Source organism: Rhinichthys klamathensis, unplaced genomic scaffold (assembly GCF_029890125.1).
Source record: "Rhinichthys klamathensis goyatoka isolate OS25496 unplaced genomic scaffold, OSU_Roscu_1.1 h1tg001015l_1, whole genome shotgun sequence".
Taxonomy (NCBI): Eukaryota; Metazoa; Chordata; class Actinopteri; order Cypriniformes; family Leuciscidae; genus Rhinichthys; species Rhinichthys klamathensis.
Genome location: NW_026607305.1, coordinates 92,501 through 120,000, shown reverse-complemented (window position 1 = coordinate 120,000; position 27,500 = coordinate 92,501). Strand labels below are relative to the sequence as shown.

At 44.9% G+C, this 27,500-nt stretch overlaps 1 protein-coding gene across 2 annotated transcripts in view; it reads left to right on the top strand.

The window, feature by feature from the left end:
- Positions 1–27,500, top strand: part of LOC130079355 (heterogeneous nuclear ribonucleoprotein R-like) — a 36,175-nt gene that overhangs the window by 4,921 nt on the left and 3,754 nt on the right. For both annotated transcript variants that reach the window (XM_056244596.1, XM_056244595.1), the window contains exons 3-9: positions 6,650–6,768; positions 7,269–7,376; positions 8,534–8,647; positions 8,752–8,928; positions 11,417–11,552; positions 12,404–12,609; positions 17,118–17,267. In XM_056244596.1, coding sequence (XP_056100571.1) covers positions 6,650–6,768; positions 7,269–7,376; positions 8,534–8,647; positions 8,752–8,928; positions 11,417–11,552; positions 12,404–12,609; positions 17,118–17,267 — 1,010 coding nt within the window. The remainder of the gene's footprint in view (positions 1–6,649; positions 6,769–7,268; positions 7,377–8,533; positions 8,648–8,751; positions 8,929–11,416; positions 11,553–12,403; positions 12,610–17,117; positions 17,268–27,500) is intronic.

The following is a 27,500-nucleotide window of genomic DNA, read 5'->3' as shown; positions in this document are numbered from 1 at the left end:
TTTTCACGTAATCGTGCTGCTCGTATGAGGAGGTTTGCAAGGTACCAGCTGAAGTGCAGCAAGGACTTTGCAGCTTTGATTACGGACTGTGTTGGTTTTGGAGCGTCGCAAAACCATGACGTCACGCGTCCTGTGGTTAGCGCTCACACTGCATGCGAACCGCGCCCGAGTCCAACTGAACCGTGCTCTGGCCCACCTCTTCCAAGCGGGCCAGGGCCGGCTAATCGAGCCACGCCCGGGCACGGTTCGGAGCACTCACACTAGTCAAACGAACCGCGCTTTGGTGGTCAAACGCACTCGGGCACGGTTCAAACTGGCTAGTGTGAGTACACCCTGAAAGTGGCCGGCCCAGAAAAGTTATTAAAGACACCGTTAAAATAGTCAGAGTGACTGCAGTGGCTCAACCTTAAGTTTATCAAGCGACGAGAATACTTTTTGTGCGCAAAAAAACGAAAAAAAATAACGACTTTATTCAACTCTTCATTTGCTTCTCTGTGGGCCTCGGGTGAGTTCACGTAGTGTAACAGCGCAGCGCTTCTGATGTACGTCACACGGAGGCTCACGATTGGCCGACGTTGGTCATGCGTGTGACATACAACACAGAAGAGGTTACATCTCTTGCCCACCGCTGCACCGCCCCCCACTGGCGATTAGATTTTTTTTTTTTATAAAATAATTTAGTTCAGTTAGAGAACAGACACTATTAAACTGAACGTGTCTGCTTAATAAACCGTTCGGCGAACGAGAGTGAGTCGGTGAACGGATCAGGAGCAGGAGTCAGGTTTCACTCATCAGAGAGCGAGAGTGAGTCGGTGAACGCATCAGCAGCAGGAGTCAGGTTTCACTCATCAGAGAGCGAGAGTGAGTCGGTGAACAGATCAGCAGCAGGAGTCAGGTTTCACTCATCAGAGAGTGAGAGTGAGTCGGTGAACGGATCAGCAGCAGGAGTCAGGTTTCACTCATCAGAGAGCGAGAGTGAGTCGGTGAACGGATCAGCAGCAGGAGTCAGGTTTCACTCATCAGAGAGCGAGAGTGAGTCGGTGAACGGATCAGCAGCAGGAGTCAGGTTTCCCTCATCAGAGAGTGAGAGAGTCGGTGAACGGATCAGCAGCAGGAGTCAGGTTTCACTCATCAGAGAGCGAGAGAGTCGGTGAACGGATCAGCAGCAGGAGTCAGGTTTCACTCATCAGAGAGCGAGAGTGAGTCGGTGAACGGATCAGCAGCAGGAGTCAGGTTTCACTCATCAGAGAGCGAGAGTGAGTCGCTGAACGGATCAGCAGCAGGAGTCAGGTTTCACTCATCAGAGAGCGAGAGTGAGTCGGTGAACGGATCAGCAGCAGGAGTCAGGTTTCCCTCATCAGAGAGCGAGAGTGAGTCGGTGAACGGATCAGCAGCAGGAGTCAGGTTTCCCTCATCAGAGAGCGAGAGTGAGTCGGTGAACGGATCAGCAGCAGGAGTCAGGTTTCACTCATCAGAGAGCGAGAGTGAGTCGGTGAACGGATCAGCAGCAGGAGTCAGGTTTCCCTCATCAGAGAGCGAGAGTGAGTCGGTGAACGGATCAGCAGCAGGAGTCAGGTTTCCCTCATCAGAGAGCGAGAGTGAGTCGGTGAACGGATCAGCAGCAGGAGTCAGGTTTCACTCATCAGAGAGCGAGAGTGAGTCGGTGAACGGATCAGCAGCAGGAGTCAGGTTTCACTCATCAGAGAGCGAGAGAGTCGGTGAACGGATCAGCAGCAGGAGTCAGGTTTCACTCATCAGAGAGCGAGAGTGAGTCGGTGAACGGATCAGCAGCAGGAGTCAGGTTTCACTCATCAGAGAGCGAGAGTGAGTCGGTGAACGGATCAGCAGCAGGAGTCAGGTTTCACTCATCAGAGAGCGAGAGTGAGTCGGTGAACGGATCAGCAGCAGGAGTCAGGTTTCACTCATCAGAGAGTGAGAGTGAGTCGGTGAACGGATCAGCAGCAGGAGTCAGGTTTCACTCATCAGAGAGCGAGAGTGAGTCGGTGAACGGATCATTAGCAGGAGTCAGGTTTCACTCATCAGAGAGCGAGAGTGAGTCGGTGAACGGATCAGGAGCAGGAGTCAGGTTTCACTCATCAGAGAGCGAGAGTGAGTCGGTGAACGGATCATTAGCAGGAGTCAGGTTTCACTCATCAGAGAACGAGAGTGAGTCGGTGAACGGATCATTAGCAGGAGTCAGGTTTCACTCATCAGAGAGCGAGAGTGAGTCGGTGAACGGATCAGCAGCAGGAGTCAGGTTTCACTCATCAGAGAGCGAGAGTGAGTCGGTGAACGGATCAGCAGCAGGAGTCAGGTTTCACTCATCAGAGAGTGAGTCGGTGAACGGATCAGCAGCAGGAGTCAGGTTTCACTCATCAGAGAGCGAGAGTGAGTCGGTGAACGGATCAGCAGCAGGAGTCAGGTTTCACTCATCAGAGAGCGAGAGTGAGTCGGTGAACGGATCATTAGCAGGAGTCAGGTTTCACTCATCAGAGAGCGAGAGTGAGTCGGTGAACGGATCATTAGCAGGAGTCAGGTTTCACTCATCAGAGAGCGAGAGTGAGTCGGTGAACGGATCAGGAGCAGGAGTCAGGTTTCACTCATCAGAGAGCGAGAGTGAGTCGGTGAACGGATCAGCAGCAGGAGTCAGGTTTCCCTCATCAGAAAGCGAGAGTGAGTCGGTGAACGGATCAGCAGCAGGAGTCAGGTTTCCCTCATCAGAGAACGAGAGTGAGTCGGTGAACGGATCAGCAGCAGGAGTCAGGTTTCACTCATCAGAGAGCGAGAGTGAGTCGGTGAACGGATCAGCAGCAGGAGTCAGGTTTCACTCATCAGAGAGCGAGAATGAGTCGCTGAACGGATCAGCAGCAGGAGTCAGGTTTCACTCATCAGAGAGCGAGAGTGAGTCGGTGAACGGATCAGCAGCAGGAGTCAGGTTTCACTCATCAGAGAGCGAGAGTGAGTCGGTGAACGGATCAGCAGCAGGAGTCAGGTTTCACTCATCAGAGAGCGAGAGTGAGTCGGTGAACGGATCAGCAGCAGGAGTCAGGTTTCACTCATCAGAGAACGAGAGTGAGTCGCTGAACGGATCAGCAGCAGGAGTCAGGTTTCACTCATCAGAGAGCGAGAGTGAGTCGGTGAACGGATCAGCAGCAGGAGTCAGGTTTCACTCATCAGAGAGCGAGAGTGAGTCGCTGAACGGATCAGCAGCAGGAGTCAGGTTTCACTCATCAGAGAGCGAGAATGAGTCGCTGAACGGATCAGCAGCAGGAGTCAGGTTTCACTCATCAGAGAGCGAGAGTGAGTCGGTGAACGGATCAGCAGCAGGAGTCAGGTTTCACTCATCAGAGAGCGAGAGTGAGTCGGTGAACGGATCAGCAGCAGGAGTCAGGTTTCACTCATCAGAGAGCGAGAGTGAGTCGGTGAACGGATCAGCAGCAGGAGTCAGGTTTCACTCATCAGAGAGCGAGAGTGAGTCGGTGAACGGATCAGCAGCAGGAGTCAGGTTTCACTCATCAGAGAGCGAGAGTGAGTCGGTGAACGGATCAGCAGCAGGAGTCAGGTTTCACTCATCAGAGAGCGAGAGTGAGTCGGTGAACAGATCAGCAGCAGGAGTCAGGTTTCACTCATCAGAGAGTGAGAGTGAGTCGGTGAACGGATCAGCAGCAGGAGTCAGGTTTCACTCATCAGAGAGCGAGAGTGAGTCGGTGAACAGATCAGCAGCAGGAGTCAGGTTTCACTCATCAGAGAACGAGAGTGAGTCAGTGAACGGATCAGCAGCAGGAGTCAGGTTTCACTCATCAGAGAGCGAGAGTGAGTCGGTGAACGGATCAGCAGCAGGAGTCAGGTTTCACTCATCAGAGAGCGAGAGTGAGTCGGTGAACGGATCAGCAGCAGGAGTCAGGTTTCACTCATCAGAGAGCGAGAGTGAGTCGGTGAACGGATCAGCAGCAGGAGTCAGGTTTCACTCATCAGAGAGCGAGAGTGAGTCGGTGAACGGATCAGCAGCAGGAGTCAGGTTTCACTCATCAGAGAGCGAGAGTGAGTCGGTGAACGGATCAGGAGCAGGAGTCAGGTTTCACTCATCAGAGAGCGAGAGTGAGTCGGTGAACGGATCAGCAGCAGGAGTCAGGTTTCACTCATCAGAGAGCGAGAGTGAGTCGGTGAACGGATCAGCAGCAGGAGTCAGGTTTCACTCATCAGAGAGCGAGAGTGAGTCGGTGAACGGATCAGCAGCAGGAGTCAGGTTTCACTCATCAGAGAGCGAGAGTGAGTCGGTGAACGGATCAGCAGCAGGAGTCAGGTTTCACTCATCAGAGAGCGAGAGTGAGTCGGTGAACGGATCAGCTGCAGGAGTCAGGTTTCACTCATCAGAGAGTGAGAGTGAGTCGGTGAACGGATCAGCAGCAGGAGTCAGGTTTCCCTCATCAGAGAGCGAGAGTGAGTCGGTGAACGGATCAGCTGCAGGAGTCAGGTTTCACTCATCAGAGAGCGAGAGTGAGTCGGTGAACGGATCAGCAGCAGGAGTCAGGTTTCACTCATCAGAGAGCGAGAGTGAGTCGGTGAACGGATCAGCAGCAGGAGTCAGGTTTCACTCATCAGAGAGCGAGAGTGAGTCGGTGAACGGATCAGCAGCAGGAGTCAGGTTTCACTCATCAGAGAGCGAGAGTGAGTCGGTGAACGGATCAGCAGCAGGAGTCAGGTTTCACTCATCAGAGAGCGAGAGCGAGTCGGTGAACGGATCAGCAGTAGGAGTCAGGTTTCACTCATCAGAGAACGAGAGTGAGTCGGTGAACGGATCAGCAGCAGGAGTCAGGTTTCACTCATCAGAGAGCGAGAGTGAGTCGGTGAACGGATCAGCAGCAGGAGTCAGGTTTCACTCATCAGAGAGTGAGAGTGAGTCGGTGAACGGATCAGCAGCAGGAGTCAGGTTTCACTCATCAGAGAGCGAGAGTGAGTCGGTGAACGGATCAGCAGCAGGAGTCAGGTTTCACTCATCAGAGAGCGAGAGTGAGTCGGTGAACGGATCAGCAGCAGGAGTCAGGTTTCACTCATCAGAGAACGAGAGTGAGTCAGTGAATGGATCAGCAGCAGGAGTCAGGTTTCACTCATCAGAGAGCGAGAGTGAGTCGGTGAACGGATCAGCAGCAGGAGTCAGGTTTCCCTCATCAGAGAGTGAGTCGGTGAACGGATCAGCAGCAGGAGTCAGGTTTCCCTCATCAGAGAACGAGAGTGAGTCGGTGAACGGATCAGCAGCAGGAGTCAGGTTTCACTCATCAGAGAGCGAGAGTGAGTCGGTGAACGGATCAGCAGCAGGAGTCAGGTTTCCCTCATCAGAGAGCGAGAGTGAGTCGGTGAACGGATCAGCAGCAGGAGTCAGGTTTCACTCATCAGAGAGCGAGAGTGAGTCGGTGAAATGATCAGCAGCAGGAGTCAGGTTTCACTCATCAGAGAGCGAGAGTGAGTCGGTGAAATGATCAGCAGCAGGAGTCAGGTTTCCCTCATCAGAGAGTGAGTCGGTGAACGGATCAGCAGCAGGAGTCAGGTTTCCCTCATCAGAGAACGAGAGTGAGTCGGTGAACGGATCAGCAGCAGGAGTCAGGTTTCACTCATCAGAGAGCGAGAGTGAGTCGGTGAACGGATCAGCAGCAGGAGTCAGGTTTCACTCATCAGAGAGCGAGAGTGAGTCGGTGAAATGATCAGCAGCAGGAGTCAGGTTTCACTCATCAGAGAGCGAGAGTGAGTCGCTGAACGGATCAGCAGCAGGAGTCAGGTTTCACTCATCAGAGAGCGAGAGTGAGTCGCTGAACGGATCAGCAGCAGGAGTCAGGTTTCACTCATCAGAGAGCGAGAGTGAGTCGCTGAACGGATCAGCAGCAGGAGTCAGGTTTCACTCATCAGAGAGCGAGAGTGAGTCGCTGAACGGATCAGCAGCAGGAGTCAGGTTTCACTCATCAGAGAGCGAGAGTGAGTCGCTGAACGGATCAGCAGCAGGAGTCAGGTTTCACTCATCAGAGAGCGAGAGTGAGTCGCTGAACGGATCAGCAGCAGGAGTCAGGTTTCACTCATCAGAGAACAAGGATCTGAATGACGAGGTGACTGCGGAATATTAGGTGTCAACGCGAAATGTAAAAGGGCCTATTTAAGTGAATTTATCATTGCACTGTTTTGTTGTGTTTTTCATTAAGAATAATAGGCTAATGAACTAACCATTCAAGTAATCCACCCCGAATTGGCGCTAATTTGAAACCGAAACTGAAATGTGCACGGCCGCACGTGTTAACCGGAGCGGAGCGAGCGGAGCAGATTGACATGAGCGGCCGTGCACATTTTAATTTCGTTTTAAAATTAGCACCAATTCGGGGCACAACAACAAAACAGCTCTGCTCCACACGATGCACCATTATAAATGCCCGTGCAAACGTGCGCATCTTACATTTGCCTTTAAATTAGCGATTTAAAAGCCCCCGCCGGGGATACTGGTATTACTGGTGTTGTCACACGTCGATTAACCAGTGGGAAAATATCCTCACCGTCACATCCCTATACCCAGCCCTCGATGTGTGTGTGTGATGACTTCGAGCGTGTCTTATGTGGTGTGTGTGATGGGTTCGAGCGCGTCTGATGCGTAGTGTGTGTGTGTGTTCAGGGCTGGTGGCGTACGCGGATCTGGACGAGCGAGCGCTAGATGCGCTGAGGGAGTTTAATGAGGAGGGAGCGCTGTCGGTTCTGCAGCAGTTCAAGGAGTCGGACCTCTCACACGTGCAGGTGAACTAACACCCGAACACACACACACACACACACACACACACACCTGTGCAGGTGAACAAACACCCGATCTCACATACACACACACACACACACACACACCTGTGCAGGTGAACAAACACTCGATCTCTGCTCTCACACACCGTCAGCCCATGATTTACTCGCCCTCAAGCCATCCTAGGTGTGTATGACACTCTTCTCTCAGACGACAAGCAGAGTATATTTTTTTGGAAGTCCATAAAAGTGCACCTGTCCATATATGTAGGCACTTTTATCATGGATGGAGGCACTTTGATGGACTTCCAAAAAAATATACCCATTCACTGCCATTATAAAGCTTGGAAGAGCCAGGACATTTTTAATATAACCCTGCTTGTGTTCGTCTGAAAGAAGAGTGTCATACACACCTAGGATGGCTTGAGGGAGAGTAAATCATGGGCTAATTCTCATTTCTGGGTGAACTATCGGTTTAACCTTGGCTTTCCTCACACTGCCTGCAGAACAAGAGTGCGTTCCTGTGTGGCGTGATGAAGACGTACCGGCAGCGGGAGAAGCAGGGCAATAAAGTGCAGGAGTCGACGAAAGGCCCGGACGAGACCAAGATCAAGGTACGCATCACTGGGGCCGGAAACCCCAACACCGTTCAGCACAAGACGGCCTGATGTCGGCTCTCCCAGCCAGCGATACCATCTCTGTGGATACCTAGAACAGATCTGGGATTTATCGATATTTAGATATGTGCCAAGTTTACACAACCAGTTACATTTTTATTAACTCACAAATGCAACCAAAATATATAACAAACGTTTAACTAAGCTCTATGATAAGTGCACTCCTCCTATCTGGGACAGCAGAAGAGTTCATTTGCAAAAACATAACAATCAAAACAGCCCATCTGCAGTTTGATAAAGTAATAACTCAAAGAAATACAGGTAACTTCCTAAATTAAAGTTCATTGAAAGTATATTTTTCTTATATATTAAAAGTTAGTTTTTTGGGCAAAAGCACATAACATAATAGTTTATTGCTATGATGCATAATAAAACACTCGGTTAATCTTTGTAACGTTAATCTCCTCCGCTGACACAGACACATGACTAACTTTGTTGTTGTGATTAGCCTCAACACAGGAGCTTTTCCCTCACCGCGGCACTAACGTAAGGTTACGTAACGTAAAGGTTATCGTAGAAGAAGATATCACGACTTTATCAAGTTCCATCCTCGATCACTTTTAGCCAGCTTTGACGAAACTCCTCTTAGCTAGCGTGTCTTTTCGAAGTGACTAGCAGCCTTGTCACCTGACCTGAATACTGCTGATTCGCTAAAACGGATTTATCGGGTTGTTCACCAACGAGGGTTTCTGCTGTGAAACATGACCTAGCGATGCTTGACTGTGGACAATACCGGCTTTTACAAAATGTGTTTAGGCTTCAGTCAATCTTGTCAGCTGAAGAGATTAACGTTATAAAGACGCCGGCAGATGGTATGGGCAGTAAACGAAAATCTTTGGCGGAAATGCGTAGACGGACGTGACGTGAGGATGTGGAGAGTGTCAAAATAAAGGAACCGTATATCGATATTTTAAGTGAGGCATCGATGCATCGTATCGCTAGACGTGTGATCAGTGTATTGTTAGACCCCTAATGTCGGGAGGCAGTATAGAGCCGTTCCTCATCACACAGACTGAGTGTTTAATTCGATCCACGTGTTCCGACCCGTGTTCTGGCCCATGTTCTCGTGTTCTGACCCATGTTCTCTCCCGCAGGCTCTGCTGGACCGGACCGGATACACACTGGACGTCACCACGGGTCAGCGGAAGTACGGCGGCCCGCCTCCAGATGAAGTGTTCTCCGGCCCACAGCCCGGCATCGGCACCGAGGTCTCATTCTCACACACACCTGCATTCACACGCATGCGCACACACCAGTGCTTCTGTCTGTGCTGAGCGCTCGAGCTGACCTGTGTGTGTGTATGTTCCCGCAGGTGTTTGTGGGTAAGATCCCGCGTGACCTGTACGAGGACGAGCTGGTTCCGCTGTTTGAGAAGGCCGGTGCGATCTGGGATCTAAGGCTCATGATGGATCCGCTCACCGGGCAGAACCGCGGCTACGCCTTCATCACGTTCTGCGGCAAAGACGCCGCGCTGGAAGCTGTCAAACTGGTGCGCGCCTGGGCTCCACTTCACAGTGCTATACAGTCAGGAAGCATCATACCGTGCAGATCGGCGCTATACAGTCAGGAAGCATCATACAGATCAGATTGGCGCTATACAGTCAGGAAGCATCATACAGTGCAGATCGGCGCTATACAGTCAGGAAGCATCATACAGATCAGATCGGCGCTATACAGTCAGGAAGCATTATACAGTGCCGATCGGCGCTATACAGTTAGGAAGCATTATACTGTGCGGATCGGCGCTATACAGTCAGTAAGCATCTTACAGATCAGATCGGCGCTATACAGTCAGGAAGCATTATACAGTGCCAATCGGCGCTATACAGTCAGGAAGCATCCAGTGCAGATCGGCAAAATACAGTCAGGAAGCATCATACAGTGCAGATCAGCACTATACAGTCAGGAAGCATCATACAGTGCAGATCGGCGTTATACAGTCAGGAAGCATCATACAGATCAGATCGGCGCTATACAGTCAGGAAGCATCATACAGTGCAGATCGGCGCTATACAGTCAGGAAGCATTCAGTGCAGATTGGCGCTATACAGTCAGGAAGCATTCAGTGCAGATTGGCGCTATACAGTCAGGAAGCATTCAGTGCAGATCGGCGCTATACAGTCAGGAAGCATCATACAGTGCAGATCGGCGTTATACAGTCAGGAAGCATCATACAGATCAGATCGGCGCTATACAGTCAGGAAGCATCATACAGTGCAGATCTGCGCTATACAGTCAGGAAGCATCATACAGTGCAGATCGGCGCTATACAATCAGGAAGCATTCAGTGCAGATCGGCGCTATACAGTCAGGAAGCATCATACAGATCAGATCGGCGCTATACAGTCAGGAAGCATTATACAGTGCCGATCGGCGCTATACAGTTAGGAAGCATTATACAGTGCGGATCGGCGCTATACAGTCAGTAAGCATCTTACAGATCAGATCGGCGCTATACAGTCAGGAAGCATTATACAGTGCCGATCGGCGCTATACAGTCAGGAAGCATTCAGTGCAGATCGGCGCTATACAGTCAGGAAGCATTATACAGTGCAGATCGGCGTTATACAGTCAGGAAGCATCATACAGATCAGATTGGCGCTATACAGTCAGGAAGCATCATACAGTGCAGATCGGCGCTATACAGTCAGGAAGCATTCAGTGCAGATCGGCGCTATACAGTCAGGAAGCATCATACAGATCAGATTGGCGCTATACAGTCAGGAAGCATTATACAGTGCAGATCGGCGCTATACAGTCAGGAAGCATCATACAGTGCAGATCGGCGCTATACAGTCAGGAAGCATTATACAGTGCAGATCGGCGCTATACAGTCAGGAAGCATCATACAGTGCAGATCGGCGCTATACAGTCAGGAAGCATCTTACAGATCAGATCGGCGCTATACAGTCAGGAAGCATCATACAGTGCAGATCGGCGCTATACAGTCAGGAAGCATCATACAGTGCAGATCGGCGCTATACAGTCAGAAAGCATCTTACAGATCAGATCGGCGCTATACAGTCAGGAAGCATTATACAGTGCAGATCGGCGCTATACAGTCAGGAAGCATCATACAGTGCAGATCGGCGCTATACAGTCAGGAAGCATCATACAGTGCAGATCGGCGCTATACAGTCAGGAAGCATCTTACAGATCAGATCGGCGCTATACAGTCAGGAAGCATCATACAGTGCAGATCGGCGCTATACAGTCAGGAAGCATCATACAGTGCAGATCGGTGCTATACAGTCAGGAAGCATTATACAGTGCAGATCGGCGCTATACAGTCAGGAAGCATCATACAGTGCAGATCGGCGCTATACAGTCAGGAAGCATACAGTGCAGATCGGCGCTATACAGTCAGGAAGCATTCAGTGCAGATCGGCGCTATACAGTCAGGAAGCATCATACAGTGCAGATCGGTGCTATACAGTCAGGAAGCATCATACAGTGCAGCTCGGCGCTATACAGTCAGGAAGCATCATACAGTGCAGATCGGCGCTATACAGTCAGGAAGCATCATACAGTGCAGATCGGTGCTATACAGTCAGGAAACATCATACAGTGCAGATCGGCGCTATACAGTCAGGAAGCATCATACAGTGCAGATCGGCGCTATACAGTCAGGAAGCATCATACAGTGCAGATCGGTGCTATACAGTCAGGAAGCATCATACAGTGCAGATCGGCGCTATACAGTCAGGAAGCATCATACAGTGCAGATCGGCGCTATACAGTCAGGAAGCATCATACAGTGCAGATCAGATCGTTTCAGAGCAGCTTCAGTCATTAACAGAATCAGTGCAAACATTAATGAGGCGAACTATGAAGCTGCTCTACTCAAGACAACATGATCACGACAGGCTTGCACATTTTACACAATGTCTTAAATCAACGTCACCGATTATTGCTGGATGACATGCATATATAATCAGTCGAGGTTTTACAGTGTGTGTGTGTGTGTTTCCCATCAGTGTGATAACTACGAGATCCGCTCGGGGAAGTACCTGGGCGTCTGCATCTCCGTGGCCAATAACCGTCTGTTCGTCGGGTCCATTCCCAAGAACAAGACCCGGGAGAGTATCCTGGAGGACTTCGGCAAAGTCACCGGTGTGTGTGTGTGTGTGTGTGTGTGTGTGTGTGTGTGTTACACCATATACCGGTGCCAGAATGGCATCGCGATACCCTGCTATTAAAAACAATAAGATATTATATTTTATTAGTAGCGGTACTTTAAGAGTGACAGCACTCTAAATAATAAGAGCATTTCTTTATTTGCGTCTGTGTGACGGAGTCAGTGTGTGTGTGTGTGTGTGTGTAGAGTTCTGCTTTTACTGTTTACATTCACTAAACAACGGAAAACCAACCGTGAAATATAGATGCGTAGCGCTTGACAAAAACTTGCATGCACCAGGAAATAGAGCGCGGGACGTTTCTCTTTCGCAGATTATTAGGTTTGAATAGTCAAAATACTGTGTAAAAAAGCACGTCCGGCGAGTATTCTGGTGAACGCAGTCGTGTGTCTTTAGTGAACATAAATGTTTGTAAAAAGAAATTGGAGCACTGATTATTTTGTCATATTGTTTGAAATTTTGCATTTTTTGCTTATTCTTAATAACAAGGATTAAAAATGTAATAAAATCTCTGTATTGTAAGTATAAAATTACATTTAAAAAATATTAAATGAGATTTTGGTCATCCCAATCAGTTCAGAATTGGGAACGGTTAGCAAATCTTAACATGATTGATATAACGGGGAGGGAATGGTCAAGTGAGTTCTTGCTGGTATTAATGTATGAAAATGAATGGCAAGTTCTGTTTTAGTTTTTTTCCCGTAGAATCGGAGTATCGGTATTGAGGTGTTTTAGTCTGGTATCGAAGTCATAATGTTGGTATCGTGACAACACTAGTGTCCTGAGGCCGAGGCTGACGTGTGTGTGTGTGTGTGTGTGTGTGCGCAGAGGGCCTGCAGGAGGTGATCCTCTACACGCAGCCGGACGATAAGAAGAAGAACCGCGGCTTCTGTTTTCTGGAGTACGAGGACCACAAGTCTGCGGCCCAGGCCCGGCGCCGGCTCATGAGCGGGAAGGTGAAGGTGTGGGGGAACCCGGTGACCGTGGAGTGGGCCGACCCGGTGGCCGAGCCCGACCCCGAGGTCATGGCCAAGGTCAGACACACACACACACTACACTGGGTCGGGGTTCCCACGGGTCCTTGAAATCCTTGAAAGTTTGTGAATCTGGGGGGAAAAATCAAGGCCCTGGAAAGTTTTTGAAAATAAACATGCATAGATGCAGGTCCTTGAAAGTGCTTGAATTTATTTTGTGCAAGAAGTTTTCTGGGAAAAAATCCATATTATTCTCTCCGGTCCGCTAATGTGTTATTTTGCCAACACTTCGTGGCCTATGCATACTAGCTTGCTTGATTTACGCTAGTTACGCGCGTATACGCATTACGTCAAGGGTTTCCCGAGTGAGGTACTTAGTGTTGTACATTGCCATGACTTTCACGCGCGCACGAAACTACTACAATGGTACCTCACCATTTGTTGTTGGACATTAAGTCCATTAATTTGAGGCTATTGGACCTGAAATGCAATGAAAGGTCCTTGAATTTGAAGTTAACCAAGGTGTGGGAAGCCTGTACAGTATATTTACGCTGTATTTATAATTCATTTATTAACTTTTTGAGCATAGACCTGAAAATTAAGTTTCCACCTTAAACTGTAAATCTTGAAGGCTTTAGAGCGACAGACAGAAGTTTGGTGTCTCCTCAGAGACGACACTCGGCAGATTATTGCTGAAGGGAACTTAAAAAAAGTTACATCATTTTACGTGAAAAATGCACAAAAATACAAATTTCATAAATCTAAACAAGCTGTTCAAAATTTGAGCCTCAAAAAAGTATCTTTCAGTGAGATGTTTCTTATTTTATTATTATAATAGTACAATATAATAATGTAATAATCATTTTAGAACATAATTGTGCTTATACTTTACTTAGTTTTTTAAATATAACATTTAAACGGTGGCTGTCATAAACTTGTTTTCATGATGGATTTGTTCAAACATGAAATATTGAAGAACAGGTTGAGTAAATCTGTAATGAATATGTAATATAGTGCATATATGTATCAGAACGCTCCTCTGGAGTTGTGGAGTCAGTGGATGGGTTAGGGATGTGACCGTATAGAGCTGGTAAGTCCCGCCCATCCGTAAAACTCCAAGTGGACCTCTAGGTTGAAAAAGCGTCAATGCAAGTGAATGAGAGAAAATAATTATTTTCTGATCCCGTTTGAATTGTGCCATGAATGTGAACACATGTTGTCTGTGAATTTTTTATATAAATTCTCATGTAACGAGTTTGACAGTATATTGTATGATTCTTTGGCTAGCAGTTGTGGAATAGACATAACGAGAAAGACTACACGTCGCATATGTGATGTCACCGCATAACACATCTTCCCTCCACAAATCACGGTGCGATAATCTAAGGAATTAGATCGAGATGCCTGTGTGTTTCGTACCCAAATGTCACCAAAGACACAGGCATGTTTAGCGGGATCCGTGTGCTAGTGGTGGTGACGCACATAGACATAATAAATACATAGACGCCCTATTGGCCGCTTTGGAACGTTGCTGCGATACGTCAACGGGTCCGCCATTTTGCTGAGGGCAAGAAATCAAATGTAAGTAAACGGGTGAGCTGCGTTTTTTCTGGATAAAAACAAACTGTTTTTACATTTATCAACCGATTTCAGTGGTTTGTATGTGGTGTACAAAAAGTTCCATCTCTAGTTATTTAAAATCTCGATAGTTAGACTTGTAAAATATTTTTTTTTAATAAAGAATGGTCAAAGCTCAGGCTTGTCATGTATCTGGCTTTTTATTCTTGGATAAGAATGGTGAAGACCCCCATACTGAGATATAATTTAAGTTTTCTTATTGTGGAAAAAGCATTTTCTGTGATTGACCAGATTTTAGCAATAACAAAGATAACTGATGGATCCTTTATAATAATACGTTATGGTACAACTACAGTGCAATGCAAATAGTAAATATAACATAAAGTGAGAAGTAATAGTAAATAGTTTAGTCAATAAAATAAACAAATAGTATACAGCAAATAAAATAGTAATGATTAGTATAATTATATAATATCATAGTACAATAAAGTACAATAATACAATCATAAAAATATTGATAATAGCATAGTTTATTAATAATACTATAATAATAGCAATAGAATAAGAAATATCAATTACAGAATATACACAATAAAAAAATAAGTTAAATAGTGACTTTAATATTTAACTCTTTTTTTGTTAAATTTCAGTTTTATTGATCAGTAATAGCCATTATAACAGAAGTAGCTTCAGTCAAACATACAGCAGGATACAATGTTAAAATAGCCTAAATATAAAGTTATGAAACTTCACTTTGCCCTCAGCCAAAACTATTTGCCAGGGAACCATTTATAGATTAATGAGACCAAAGATCGCCCGTTAGATATACACAAGACGAATGATATCTCATGTTTAACCACTAGACTACAGACATCCGAGTCAGCGGGAAAACTTCAAAACTTCAGGCCGAGGGACGGCTGTTCCAGGCGGGGTAGACGAGCGCTGAGCGTCAGAAGCACTGGCCGAGGTACGGCTGTTCCAGGCGGGGTAGACGAGCGCTGAGCGCATCTTACAACTCCGAAAAAGTCAGATCAAATTTTTAAATAGGCGCTATCTTTATAAACAAACCACAGATTTGAGCTTTAAACAACTACATTGTCGACTGAAAAACTATTTAAACTACATTTCGTGACACAATAACAGTAGTATTTTTAAATGTATCCTCTGAACGTTACTATTACTAATTAAATCATGACCAAATACAACCAAAAACAAACGTTCACTCTTGCTTGTGAAAGGTAATTCCTCGAAAGCTGTTTTCAATTGTGTGGCGATGTGTACAGCCCCAAACAGCGCACAAAACAGGCATTTTTATCAGTTCCCGGTATGAGAGGTATGGGAAAGTTGCCCTCCCCAACATGGCGGCGCCGTTGACGTACGCTCCAGCGGCCAATAGGGCGTCTATGTATTTATTATGTCTATGGTGACGTATATCAAACGCGTCGAAAGCAGCGAAGAGTTGTAGTCCACAAAGTGCTCTCACACAAAGTCTAACCGTACGAAAATTCTACCCGCTAAATTGTAGCATTCTTTACACGAAAAATTATATAAAAAATTCACAGACAACACATGTTCACATTCATTGCAAAATTCAAACGGGATTAGAAAATAATTCTTTTCTCTCATTCACTTGCATTGACGATTTTTCAACCTAGAGGTCCAGCGGGGTAAGCGGAAGGGGCGGGACTTACCAGCTCTATTGCTGTTTTATTGACGGTTGAAACACTGATGGATTACAGACATGATGGACTTCAGGAAGTTGTTCTGTATCTTCATCATTCCTTCTGATGTTTATTTGCTGCTGTAACTAGTAGTAAAGAGTAAGAGATGATCGCTTCATCCGTCACACACATTAAACACACATTTACTGATGAAACTGACAGGATTGCAAAGCTGAGACTTTGTTTCATATCAAAGTATCAAAGCACAAAGATGATTGGATGGCGGGAGGTTTTGCTTACACATCGCCAGCAAACAGACTCAAGAATGAGACTCTGTCAAGCAGAAGAACACAGGAACCCACAGCTGTGCTCACATTAACTAATGTGTCGCTGTGAGTGTGTGTGTGATGGTGAGTGTAACGTAGGGGTGTGACGGTTATTATATAACCGTGAGACCGACGGTTATAGTTGAACACCGTCATTAGAACTCTATAACCGCCAAAACCGTGCTATTAAAATATGTTTTACAAACATTTTTTATCATAGAGAATGTTTAAATACTAATATCAGCTTAAGAGGGAAACGGAGGCTGCTACTGCTGGAGATGATTCGGGAGAGGTCTGTGCACCTTTACCGATCAGAGCGCGCATTATATTAATGTACTTTCGCGCTACAATAATGCGCTCTCGACATTTGATAGGGGAATAACGCCATAAGCCTTGTTTATACTCGTCGCGTCCGCACGATCGCGAAGGTGCGCGCGGCAAAAATGACGCGTTCGGTGCGCAAGACCCCATTTGGCTTGGCTGTGTGTTTATATCTATGGGCTGTGTGCACGGCTTTTTTGTAACAGCGCGCGTGGCGCCGCATCCGAGGATAAACAACTTCAAGCCGAATCTGCCCGAGCATGCACGTCTCACCGCACCGGCACGCAGTTTGCGCGTCTAAATTGCAAAGTTCATTCCAAAGTTTTTTCGTTAAGGTTTTGTTACTGTGTGTGACTTATTAAAAAAAAAGCACGTTCATTGCAACGTTTGTTTGTTTTGTTAGTTAAGGATTTGTTTACTGTGTGATAGGCTACATTTAATGGAAAGCACATTCACTTCTAGTTGTCTTGCTGTTCAAGTTAAATAAACGCCAGTAGCTAATCAGTGTCTGCTTGTTTATTCAAACTAAGTTGTCCTATAACAGACGAACAGTTATTCAACACCCCCCCCCCCCCCCCGACGACGGTTATGTTATGAACCGTCACATTTGACTCACGTCATAACCGTCATCACCAATTCTGAAACCGGCACACCCCTAGTGTAACGCTGATCTGTCCATCAGGTGAAGGTGTTGTTCGTGCGTAAGCTGGCCACGCCGGTGACCGAGGAGCTGCTGGAGAAGACCTTCTCCCAGTTCGGGAAACTGGAGCGCGTGAAGAAGCTGAAGGACTACGCCTTCGTTCACTTCGAGGAGCGCGACGCTGCCGTCAAGGTACACACCCTCAACACTGGACCTGTGCGGTCCCTCATCAGACTCGCCATGCTGAACATTACTGGAAGTGTGTGTTCGTCATAGTGAACATTAATGGAAGTGTGTGTTCGTCATAGTGAACATTACTGGAAGTGTGTGTTCGTCATAGTGAACATTACTGGAAGTGTGTGTTCGTCATAGTGAACATTACTGGAAGTGTGTGTTCGTCATAGTGAACATTACTGGAAGTGTGTGTTCGTCGTAGTGAACATTAGTGGAAGTGTGTGTTCGTCATAGTGAACATTACTGGAAGTGTGTGTTCGTCATAGTGAACATTACTGGAAGTGTGTGTTCGTCATAGTGAACATTACTGGAAGTGTGTGTTCGTCGTAGTGAACATTAGTGGAAGTGTGTGTTCGTCATAGTGAACATTACTGGAAGTGTGTGTTCGTCATAGTGAACATTACTGGAAGTGTGTGTTCGTCATAGTGAACATTACTGGAAGTGTGTGTTCGTCGTAGTGAACATTACTGGAAGTGTGTGTTCGTCATAGTGAACATTACTGGAAGTGTGTGTTCGTCATAGTGAACATTACTGGAAGTGTGTGTTCGTCATAGTGAACATTACTGGAAGTGTGTGTTCGTCATAGTGAACATTACTGGAAGTGTGTGTTCGTCGTAGTGAACATTAGTGGAAGTGTGTGTTCGTCATAGTGAACATTAGTGGAAGTGTGTGTTCGTCATAGTGAACATTACTGGAAGTGTGTGTTCGTCGTAGTGAACATTACTGGAAGTGTGTGTTCGTCATAGTGAACATTACTGGAAGTGTGTGTTCGTCATAGTGAACATTACTGGAAGTGTGTGTTCGTCGTAGTGAACATTAGTGGAAGTGTGTGTTCGTCATAGTGAACATTACTGGAAGTGTGTGTTCGTCATAGTGAACATTACTGGAAGTGTGTGTTCGTCATAGTGAACATTACTGGAAGTGTGTGTTCGTCGTAGTGAACATTACTGGAAGTGTGTGTTCGTCATAGTGAACATTAGTGGAAGTGTGTGTTCGTCATAGTTAGGGGTGGGCGGTATGACCAAAATTCTATTTCACGGTATGACTAATTTTATTTCACGGTAACGATATATTTCACGATATAGTTATTTATATATGTAGTTATTCTCGAAATATCGACAAAAAGGGCTTTGTATAATAAATAAACCCAAATACTTTAGAAATGAAATGAAAAGTAGGCCTACTTCACATTGTTTTCTGTTTCTCATTTGGTAAATTATTTTATTGGTAAACTATTTAGATAGCTAAATATAAAGAAAACACACTCATCAACTTTTTTTACCCCAACTGATTGATATTAAATACAACTCATAGGTGCAATTAAACTTTAAATAAAGTGTTTCTGAATAATTTTTCAATCTCATGTTATGCTTTACTTCATCAATCAGTTTATAATATCTGAATATTTTATATTGAACTATTCTATTCATGATAAATTAGTTATTTCCTTTTAATTTTGTAGGATAGTAATACTAGTTATGTTTAAATGTGTTCCCCGGTACATTTGTGCCATGTCTGCTTCAGGCTACACTGCGTTTTTAAGCGGCTTGTTTTGCTCTTTTTGTGATATCTGGCAACCCGTCACCCTGAGCTTTAATCAATAGAAGTTCAGAAGTGACTAGCAGGAGAGCAGCAGTTTGAAAACCGAACAGCAGCTTCTGTTAGTGTTGACTAAGTAGCCTAGTTTAAATTATACACACCTTGTAACTGCGTCATTATTTGACCATAGTCCGGTGAACACCGCGCTCCCTCAGTGCGCGTGCACGCGCGCGTCTTCTGCATCAGTAAATGCGATCGGTTAATTTGAGTGTCAAGTTGTAATCACGTATCGAATCAAAGGAAGATTTTATCAGCTGGTTCAGTGGCCAATTGTTTGGATTTAGAAATATATAACTCGCGATGCATATTTAGTAATTTTGCCTCAGATAGGCTACAGGATTATACATTCACTTTAACAAGCAGGTTGCACATTACCACGGGCGGCAAACTGTTTGGGTGTTTAAAAACTATACATAAGAGACGGAAAGATGCAGATAACTACATTATTTAAGGTTATTTCTATTCGTTACGATATTGATAACTGTTGTTGTCCAGCTTTCCCCGTTGCGAGCGTGCACTCCTCTGTAGCCTGGGTGCTGCACTGCTCTAGTGACTGCTGCGCCTTTCCCCCCCGAAAATATCACATTAACAACAACAACAACCCTTTAGAAAATGTAATTCCTTTGTGGATCATCTTGATCTGCTTTCTCCGTGTTTCTTTTTACAATTCTCAGTGTTTCAGTCTCACGCACGTTGCACGCGAGTTAACCACGCCCACTTATTTGCATGTCGCGGTATACACGGAATAAAAAAATCTGTTACGGTTGACATTTTCTACCGCGGTAACGATATATACCGTCATACCGCCCAGCCCTAGTCATAGTGAACATTACTGGAAGTGTGTGTTCGTCATAGTGAACATTACTGGAAGTGTGTGTTCGTCATAGTGAACATTACTGGAAGTGTGTGTTCGTCATAGTGAACATTACTGGAAGTGTGTGTTCGTCATAGTGAACATTACTGGAAGTGTGTGTTCGTCATAGTGAACATTACTGGAAGTGTGTGTTCGTCATAGTGAACATTAGTGGAAGTGTGTGTTCGTCATAGTGAACATTACTGGAAGTGTGTGTTCGTCATAGTGAACATTACTGGAAGTGTGTGTTCGTCATAGTGAACATTACTGGAAGTGTGTGTTCGTCATAGTGAACATTACTGGAAGTGTGTGTTCGTCATAGTGAACATTAGTGGAAGTGTGTGTTCGTCATAGTGAACTTTAGTGGAAGTGTGTGTTCGTAATGCTGAATATTACTGGAAGTGTGTGTTCGTCATAGTGAACATTACTGGAAGTGTGTGTTCGTCATAGTGAACATTACTGGAAGTGTGTGTTCGTCATAGTGAACATTAGTGGAAGTGTGTGTTCGTCATAGTGAACATTACTGGAAGTGTGTGTTCGTAATGCTGAATATTACTGGAAGTGTGTGTTCGTCATAGTGAACATTACTGGAAGTGTGTGTTCGTCATAGTGAACATTACTGGAAGTGTGTGTTCGTCATAGTGAACATTAGTGGAAGTGTGTGTTCGTCATAGTGAACATTACTGGAAGTGTGTGTTCGTCATAGTGAACATTAGTGGAAGTGTGTGTTCGTCATAGTGAACATTACTGGAAGTGTGTGTTCGTCATAGTGAACATTAGTGGAAGTGTGTGTTCGTCATAGTGAACATTACTGGAAGTGTGTGTTCGTAATGCTGAATATTACTGGAAGTGTGTGTTCGTCATAGTGAACATTACTGGAAGTGTGTGTTCGTCATAGTGAACATTACTGGAAGTGTGTGTTCGTCATAGTGAACATTACTGGAAGTGTGTGTTCGTCATAGTGAACATTAGTGGAAGTGTGTGTTCGTCATAGTGAACATTACTGGAAGTGTGTGTTCGTAATGCTGAATATTACTGGAAGTGTGTGTTCGTCATAGTGAACATTACTGGAAGTGTGTGTTCGTCATAGTGAACATTACTGGAAGTGTGTGTTCGTCATAGTGAACATTAGTGGAAGTGTGTGTTCGTCATAGTGAACATTACTGGAAGTGTGTGTTCGTCATAGTGAACATTAGTGGAAGTGTGTGTTCGTCATAGTGAACATTAGTGGAAGTGTGTGTTCGTCATAGTGAACATTACTGGAAGTGTGTGTTCCTCATAGTGAACATTAGTGGAAGTGTGTGTTCGTCATAGTGAACATTACTGGAAGTGTGTGTTCGTCATAGTGAACATTACTGGAAGTGTGTGTTCGTCATAGTGAACATTAGTGGAAGTGTGTGTTCGTCATAGTGAACTTTAGTGGAAGTGTGTGTTCCTCATAGTGAACATTACTGGAAGTGTGTGTTCGTCATAGTGAACATTACTGGAAGTGTGTGTTCGTCATAGTGAACATTACTGGAAGTGTGTGTTCGTCATAGTGAACATTAGTGGAAGTGTGTGTTCGTCATAGTGAACATTACTGGAAGTGTGTGTTCGTCATAGTGAACATTACTGGAAGTGTGTGTTCGTCATAGTGAACATTACTGGAAGTGTGTGTTCGTCATAGTGAACATTACTGGAAGTGTGTGTTCGTCATAGTGAACATTACTGGAAGTGTGTGTTCGTCATAGTGAACATTACTGGAAGTGTGTGTTCGTCATAGTGAACATTACTGGAAGTGTGTGTTCGTCATAGTGAACATTACTGGAAGTGTGTGTTCGTCATAGTGAACATTACTGGAAGTGTGTGTTCGTCATAGTGAACATTAGTGGAAGTGTGTGTTCGTCATAGTGAACATTACTGGAAGTGTGTTCGTCATAGTGAACATTAGTGGAAGTGTGTGTTCGTCATAGTGAACATTACTGGAAGTGTGTGTTCGTCATAGTGAACATTACTGGAAGTGTGTGTTCGTCATAGTGAACATTACTGGAAGTGTGTGTTCGCCATGCTGAACATTACTGGAAGTGTGTGTTCGTCATAGTGAACATTACTGGAAGTGTGTGTTCGTCATAGTGAACATTACTGGAAGTGTGTGTTCGTCATAGTGAACATTACTGGAAGTGTGTGTTCGTCATAGTGAACATTACTGGAAGTGTGTTCGTCATAGTGAACATTACTGGAAGTGTGTGTTCGTCATAGTGAACATTACTGGAAGTGTGTGTTCGTCAAAGTGAACATTACTGGAAGTGTGTGTTCGTCATGCTGAACATTACTGGAAGTGTGTGTTCGTCATAGTGAACATTAGTGGAAGTGTGTGTTCGTCATAGTGAACATTACTGGAAGTGTGTGTTCGTCATAGTGAACATTAGTGGAAGTGTGTGTTCGTCATAGTGAACATTAGTGGAAGTGTGTGTTCGTCATAGTGAACATTAGTGGAAGTGTGTGTTCGTCATAGTGAACATTAGTGGAAGTGTGTGTTCGTCATAGTGAACATTACTGGAAGTGTGTGTTCGTCATAGTGAACATTAGTGGAAGTGTGTGTTCGTCATAGTGAACATTACTGGAAGTGTGTGTTCGTCATAGTGAACATTAGTGGAAGTGTGTGTTCGTCATAGTGAACATTAGTGGAAGTGTGTGTTCGTCATAGTGAACATTACTGGAAGTGTGTGTTCGTCATAGTGAACATTAGTGGAAGTGTGTGTTCGTCATAGTGAACATTACTGGAAGTGTGTGTTCGTCATAGTGAACATTACTGGAAGTGTGTGTTCGTCATAGTGAACATTAGTGGAAGTGTGTGTTCGTCATAGTGAACATTACTGGAAGTGTGTGTTCGTCATAGTGAACATTACTGGAAGTGTGTGTTCGTCATAGTGAACATTAGTGGAAGTGTGTGTTCGTCATAGTGAACATTACTGGAAGTGTGTGTTCGTCATAGTGAACATTACTGGAAGTGTGTGTTCGTCATAGTGAACATTAGTGGAAGTGTGTGTTCGTCATAGTGAACATTACTGGAAGTGTGTGTTCGTAATGCTGAATATTACTGGAAGTGTGTGTTCGTCATGCTGAACATTAGTGGAAGTGTGTGTTCGTCATAGTGAACATTACTGGAAGTGTGTGTTCGTCATGCTGAACATTACTGGAAGTGTGTGTTCGTCATGCTGAACATTACTGGAAGTGTGTGTTCGTCATAGTGAACATTACTGGAAGTGTGTGTTCGTCATGCTGAACATTACTGGAAGTGTGTGTTCTTCATGCTGAACATTACTGGAAGTGTGTGTTCGTCATGCTGAATATTAGTGGAAGTGTGTGTTCGTCATAGTGAACATTACTGGAAGTGTGTGTTCGTCATGCTGAACATTACTGGAAGTGTGTGTTCGTCATGCTGAACATTACTGGAAGTGTGTGTTCGTCATGCTGAACATTACTGGAAGTGTGTGTTCGTCATAGTGAACATTACTGGAAGTGTGTGTTCGTCATGCTGAACATTACTGGAAGTGTGTGTTCTTCATGCTGAACATTACTGGAAGTGTGTGTTCGTCATAGTGAACATTACTGGAAGTGTGTGTTCGTCATGCTGAACATTACTGGAAGTGTGTGTTCGTCATGCTGAACATTACTGGAAGTGTGTGTTCGTCATAGTGAACATTACTGGAAGTGTGTGTTCGTCATGCTGAACATTACTGGAAGTGTGTGTTCTTCATGCTGAACATTACTAGAAGTGTGTGTTCGTCATAGTGAACATTACTGGAAGTGTGTGTTCGTCATAGTGAACATTACTGGAAGTGTGTGTTCGTCATAGTGAACATTACTGGAAGTGTGTGTTCTTCATGCTGAACATTACTGGAAGTGTGTGTTCGTCATAGTGAATATTAGTGGAAGTGTGTGTTCGTCATAGTGAACATTACTGGAAGTGTGTGTTCGTCATAGTGAACATTACTGGAAGTGTGTGTTCGTCATAGTGAACATTACTGGAAGTGTGTGTTCGTCATGCTGAACATTACTGGAAGTGTGTGTTCGTCATGCTGAACATTACTGGAAGTGTGTGTTCGTCATAGTGAACATTACTGGAAGTGTGTGTTCGTCATGCTGAACATTACTGGAAGTGTGTGTTCGTCATGCTGAACATTAGTGGAAGTGTGTGTTCGTCATAGTGAACATTACTGGAAGTGTGTGTTCGTCATGCTGAACATTACTGGAAGTGTGTGTTCGTCATAGTGAACATTACTGGAAGTGTGTGTTCTTCATGCTGAACATTACTGGAAGTGTGTGTTCGTCATGCTGAATATTAGTGGAAGTGTGTGTTCGTCATAGTGAACATTACTGGAAGTGTATGTTCGTCATGCTGAACATTACTGGAAGTGTGTGTTCGTCATAGTGAACATTACTGGAAGTGTGTGTTCGTCATGCTGAATATTAGTGGAAGTGTGTGTTCGTCATAGTGAACATTACTGGAAGTGTGTGTTCGTCATGCTGAACATTACTGGAAGTGTGTGTTCGTCATGCTGAACATTACTTGAAGTGTGTGTTCGTCATAGTGAACATTACTGGAAGTGTGTGTTCGTCATGCTGAACATTACTGGAAGTGTGTGTTCGTCATGCTGAATATTAGTGGAAGTGTGTGTTCGTCATGCTGAATATTACTGGAAGTGTGTGTTCGTCATGCTGAATATTACTGGAAGTGTGTGTTCGTCATGCTGAATATTACTGGAAGTGTGTGTTCGTCATGCTGAATATTACTGGAAGTGTGTGTTCGTCATGCTGAAACGATTCGAGTTACTCGATTACAAAAATTCCTCGAAGCCTCGTTCAATTCCTATGACGCACACTATACGCGCAGGGATCTAAACTACAGGTCCTTCTCAAAAAATTAGCATATTGTGATCAAGTTCATTATTTTCCATAATGTAATGATAAAAATTAAACTTTCATATATTTTAGATTCATTGCACACCAACTGAAATATTTCAGGTCTTTTATTGTTTTAATACTGATGATTTTGGCATACAGCTCATGAAAACCCCAAATTCCTGTCTCAAAAAATTAGCATATTTCATCCGACCAATAAAAGAAGTGTTTTAATACAACAACAAAAAAGTCAACCTTCAAATAATTATGTTCAGTTATGCACTCAATAGTCAATACTTGGTCGGGAATCCTTTTGCAGAAATGACTGCTTCAATGCGGCGTGGCATGGAGGCAATCAGCCTGTGGCACTGCTGAGGTGTTACGGAGGCCCAGGATGCTTCGATAGCGGCCTTAAGCTCATCCAGAGTGTTGGGTCTTGCGTCTCTCAACTTTCTCTTCACAATATCCCACAGATTCTCTATGGGGTTCAGGTCAGGAGAGCTGGCAGGCCAATTGAGCACAGTAATACCATGGTCAGTAAACCATTTACCAGTGGTTTTGGCACTGTGAGCAGGTGCCAGGTCGTGCTGAAGAATGAAATCTTCATCTCCATAAAGCTTTTCAGCAGATGGAAGCATGAAGTGCTCCACAATCTCCTGATAGCTAGCTGCATTGACCCTGCCCTTGATAAAACACAGTGCGCCAACACCAGCAGCTGACATGGCACCCCAGACCATCACTGACTGTGGGTACTTGACACTGGACTTCAGGCATTTTGGCATTTCCTTCTCCCCAGTCTTCCTCCAGACTCTGGCACCTTGATTTCCGAATGACATGCAAAACTGAGCAACAGTCCAGTGCTGCTTCTCTGTAGCCCAGGTCAGGCGCTTCTGCCGCTGTTTCTGGTTCAAAAGTGGCTTGACCTGGGGAAGGCGGCACCTGTAGCCCATGTCCTGCACACGCCTGTGCACGGTGGCTCTGGATGTTTCTACTCCAGACTCAGTCCACTGCTTCCGCAGGTCCCCCAAGCTCTGGAATCGGTCCTTCTCCACAATCTTCCTCAGGGTCCGGTCACCTCTTCTCGTTGTGCAGCGTTTTTTGCCACACTTTTTCCTTCCCACAGACTTCCCACTGAGGTGCCTTGATACAGCACTCTGGGAACAGCCTATTTGTTCAGAAATTTCTTTCTGTCTTACCCTCTTGCTTGAGGGTGTCAATGATGGCCTTCTGGACAGCAGTCAGGTCGGCAGTCTTACCCATGATTGCGGTTTTGAGTAATGAAACAGGCTGGGAGTTTTTAAAAGCCTCAGGAATCTTTTGCAGGTGTTTAGAGTTAATTAGTTGATTCAGATGATTAGGTTAATAGCTCGTTTAGAGACCCTTTTCATGATATGCTAATTTTTTGAGACAGGAATTTTGGGTTTTCATGAGCTGTATGCCAAAATCATCAGTATTAAAACAATAAAAGACCTGATATATTTCAGTTGGTGTGCAATGAATCTAAAATATATGAAAGTTTAATTTTTATCATTACATAATGGAAAATAATGAACTTTATCACAATATGCTAATTTTTTTAGAAGGACCTGGATAGTGCGTGATACATTTTGAATTTAGTTTGCGCGATGGTGGAGAGTAAAGATGTCCATAAACGGCAGAGAATGTCTAAAGTTTAGGATCATTACATACTTAAAAAGGAAGAGAACAAGGTGCAGTGTGTCTCCTGCAAAGTAGACCTGGCATAGGCTACCACAACAGTACGACTTCAATGATTCAGCATCTGACCCGAACACACCCACTCCGTGCTGTCTCACCAAGCGTCGCTGAAACAAGGTGAACTGATGGTGTTCACACCGAACGCGGATAGAACGTCAAATACGCGTCTATCGCGTCTAGTTAGACGCTTGAACATTCGCTCGAGTTCAAAATGTTCAACTTGCGCGGAAGACATTCGCGGCAAACGCGTCGCCCAATTCGCGTCAGTCGCGACGCCCGGCGCCAATGATGCGTCTATTCGCGTCTTTGCATTGACTTTGTATGTAATCTACTCGCGCAAATAATTACACTTGCGTTCGGTGTGAACACACCATAAGCCTATGACACATTGATGTTCGCTGATTTTAATCCCATACTGTATTTGTAGCGATGTCGTGATGCGGTTTGACTAGATATGATGTTTAGCTTTGATGTTTTTAAGTAGTAAACGTATTCACGTTCAATTGCAAGAGAGTATAGCCTAAAAAAGAACCCCTTCACACACGCACACACCCTCGTCTCTCTCACGCGCCAGTCAGATCAATTGCGGCAATGCATCACATATGCTTAAACTTTTATGTAGCCACGCAACAATAATTTCAGTGTGCCTTCACTGTACACACCGAGACGTGATGGAGGAACAAATATTGCATTGTAGTCTTTGCGAGACTTTGTTTGTATGTCACGTCTTCCAAATAGTTACAGACAACAACAAAAAATGAAATTCCCTTGAGTTGACTTGACTTGACTTGAGTTGAGTTGACTTGACTTGACTTGAGTTGAGTTGACTTGAGTTGTCCATTCTGTTTGTCATAGAGTGAACTTTTGTCTTTGACACTGGTGACAGATACATTCGCATTAATGCTTAAAACACATCACACATTAACAGCACAAACACAGAATTAACAGTTATATAATTAAACTGTTTCCCAAATAAATAAACGCTATAATGCCAGCCATTCTATTGTACTTGTATTAAGTAAACTAAAAATAAATAAACTGTCCGCACACTTTAATCCTTTAAGCAAATTTAATCACCAAGCTTTCGGTCAAAAGATCATCCTCAGGGCAATTAAGTAAACAAACAAAACTAAATCAAT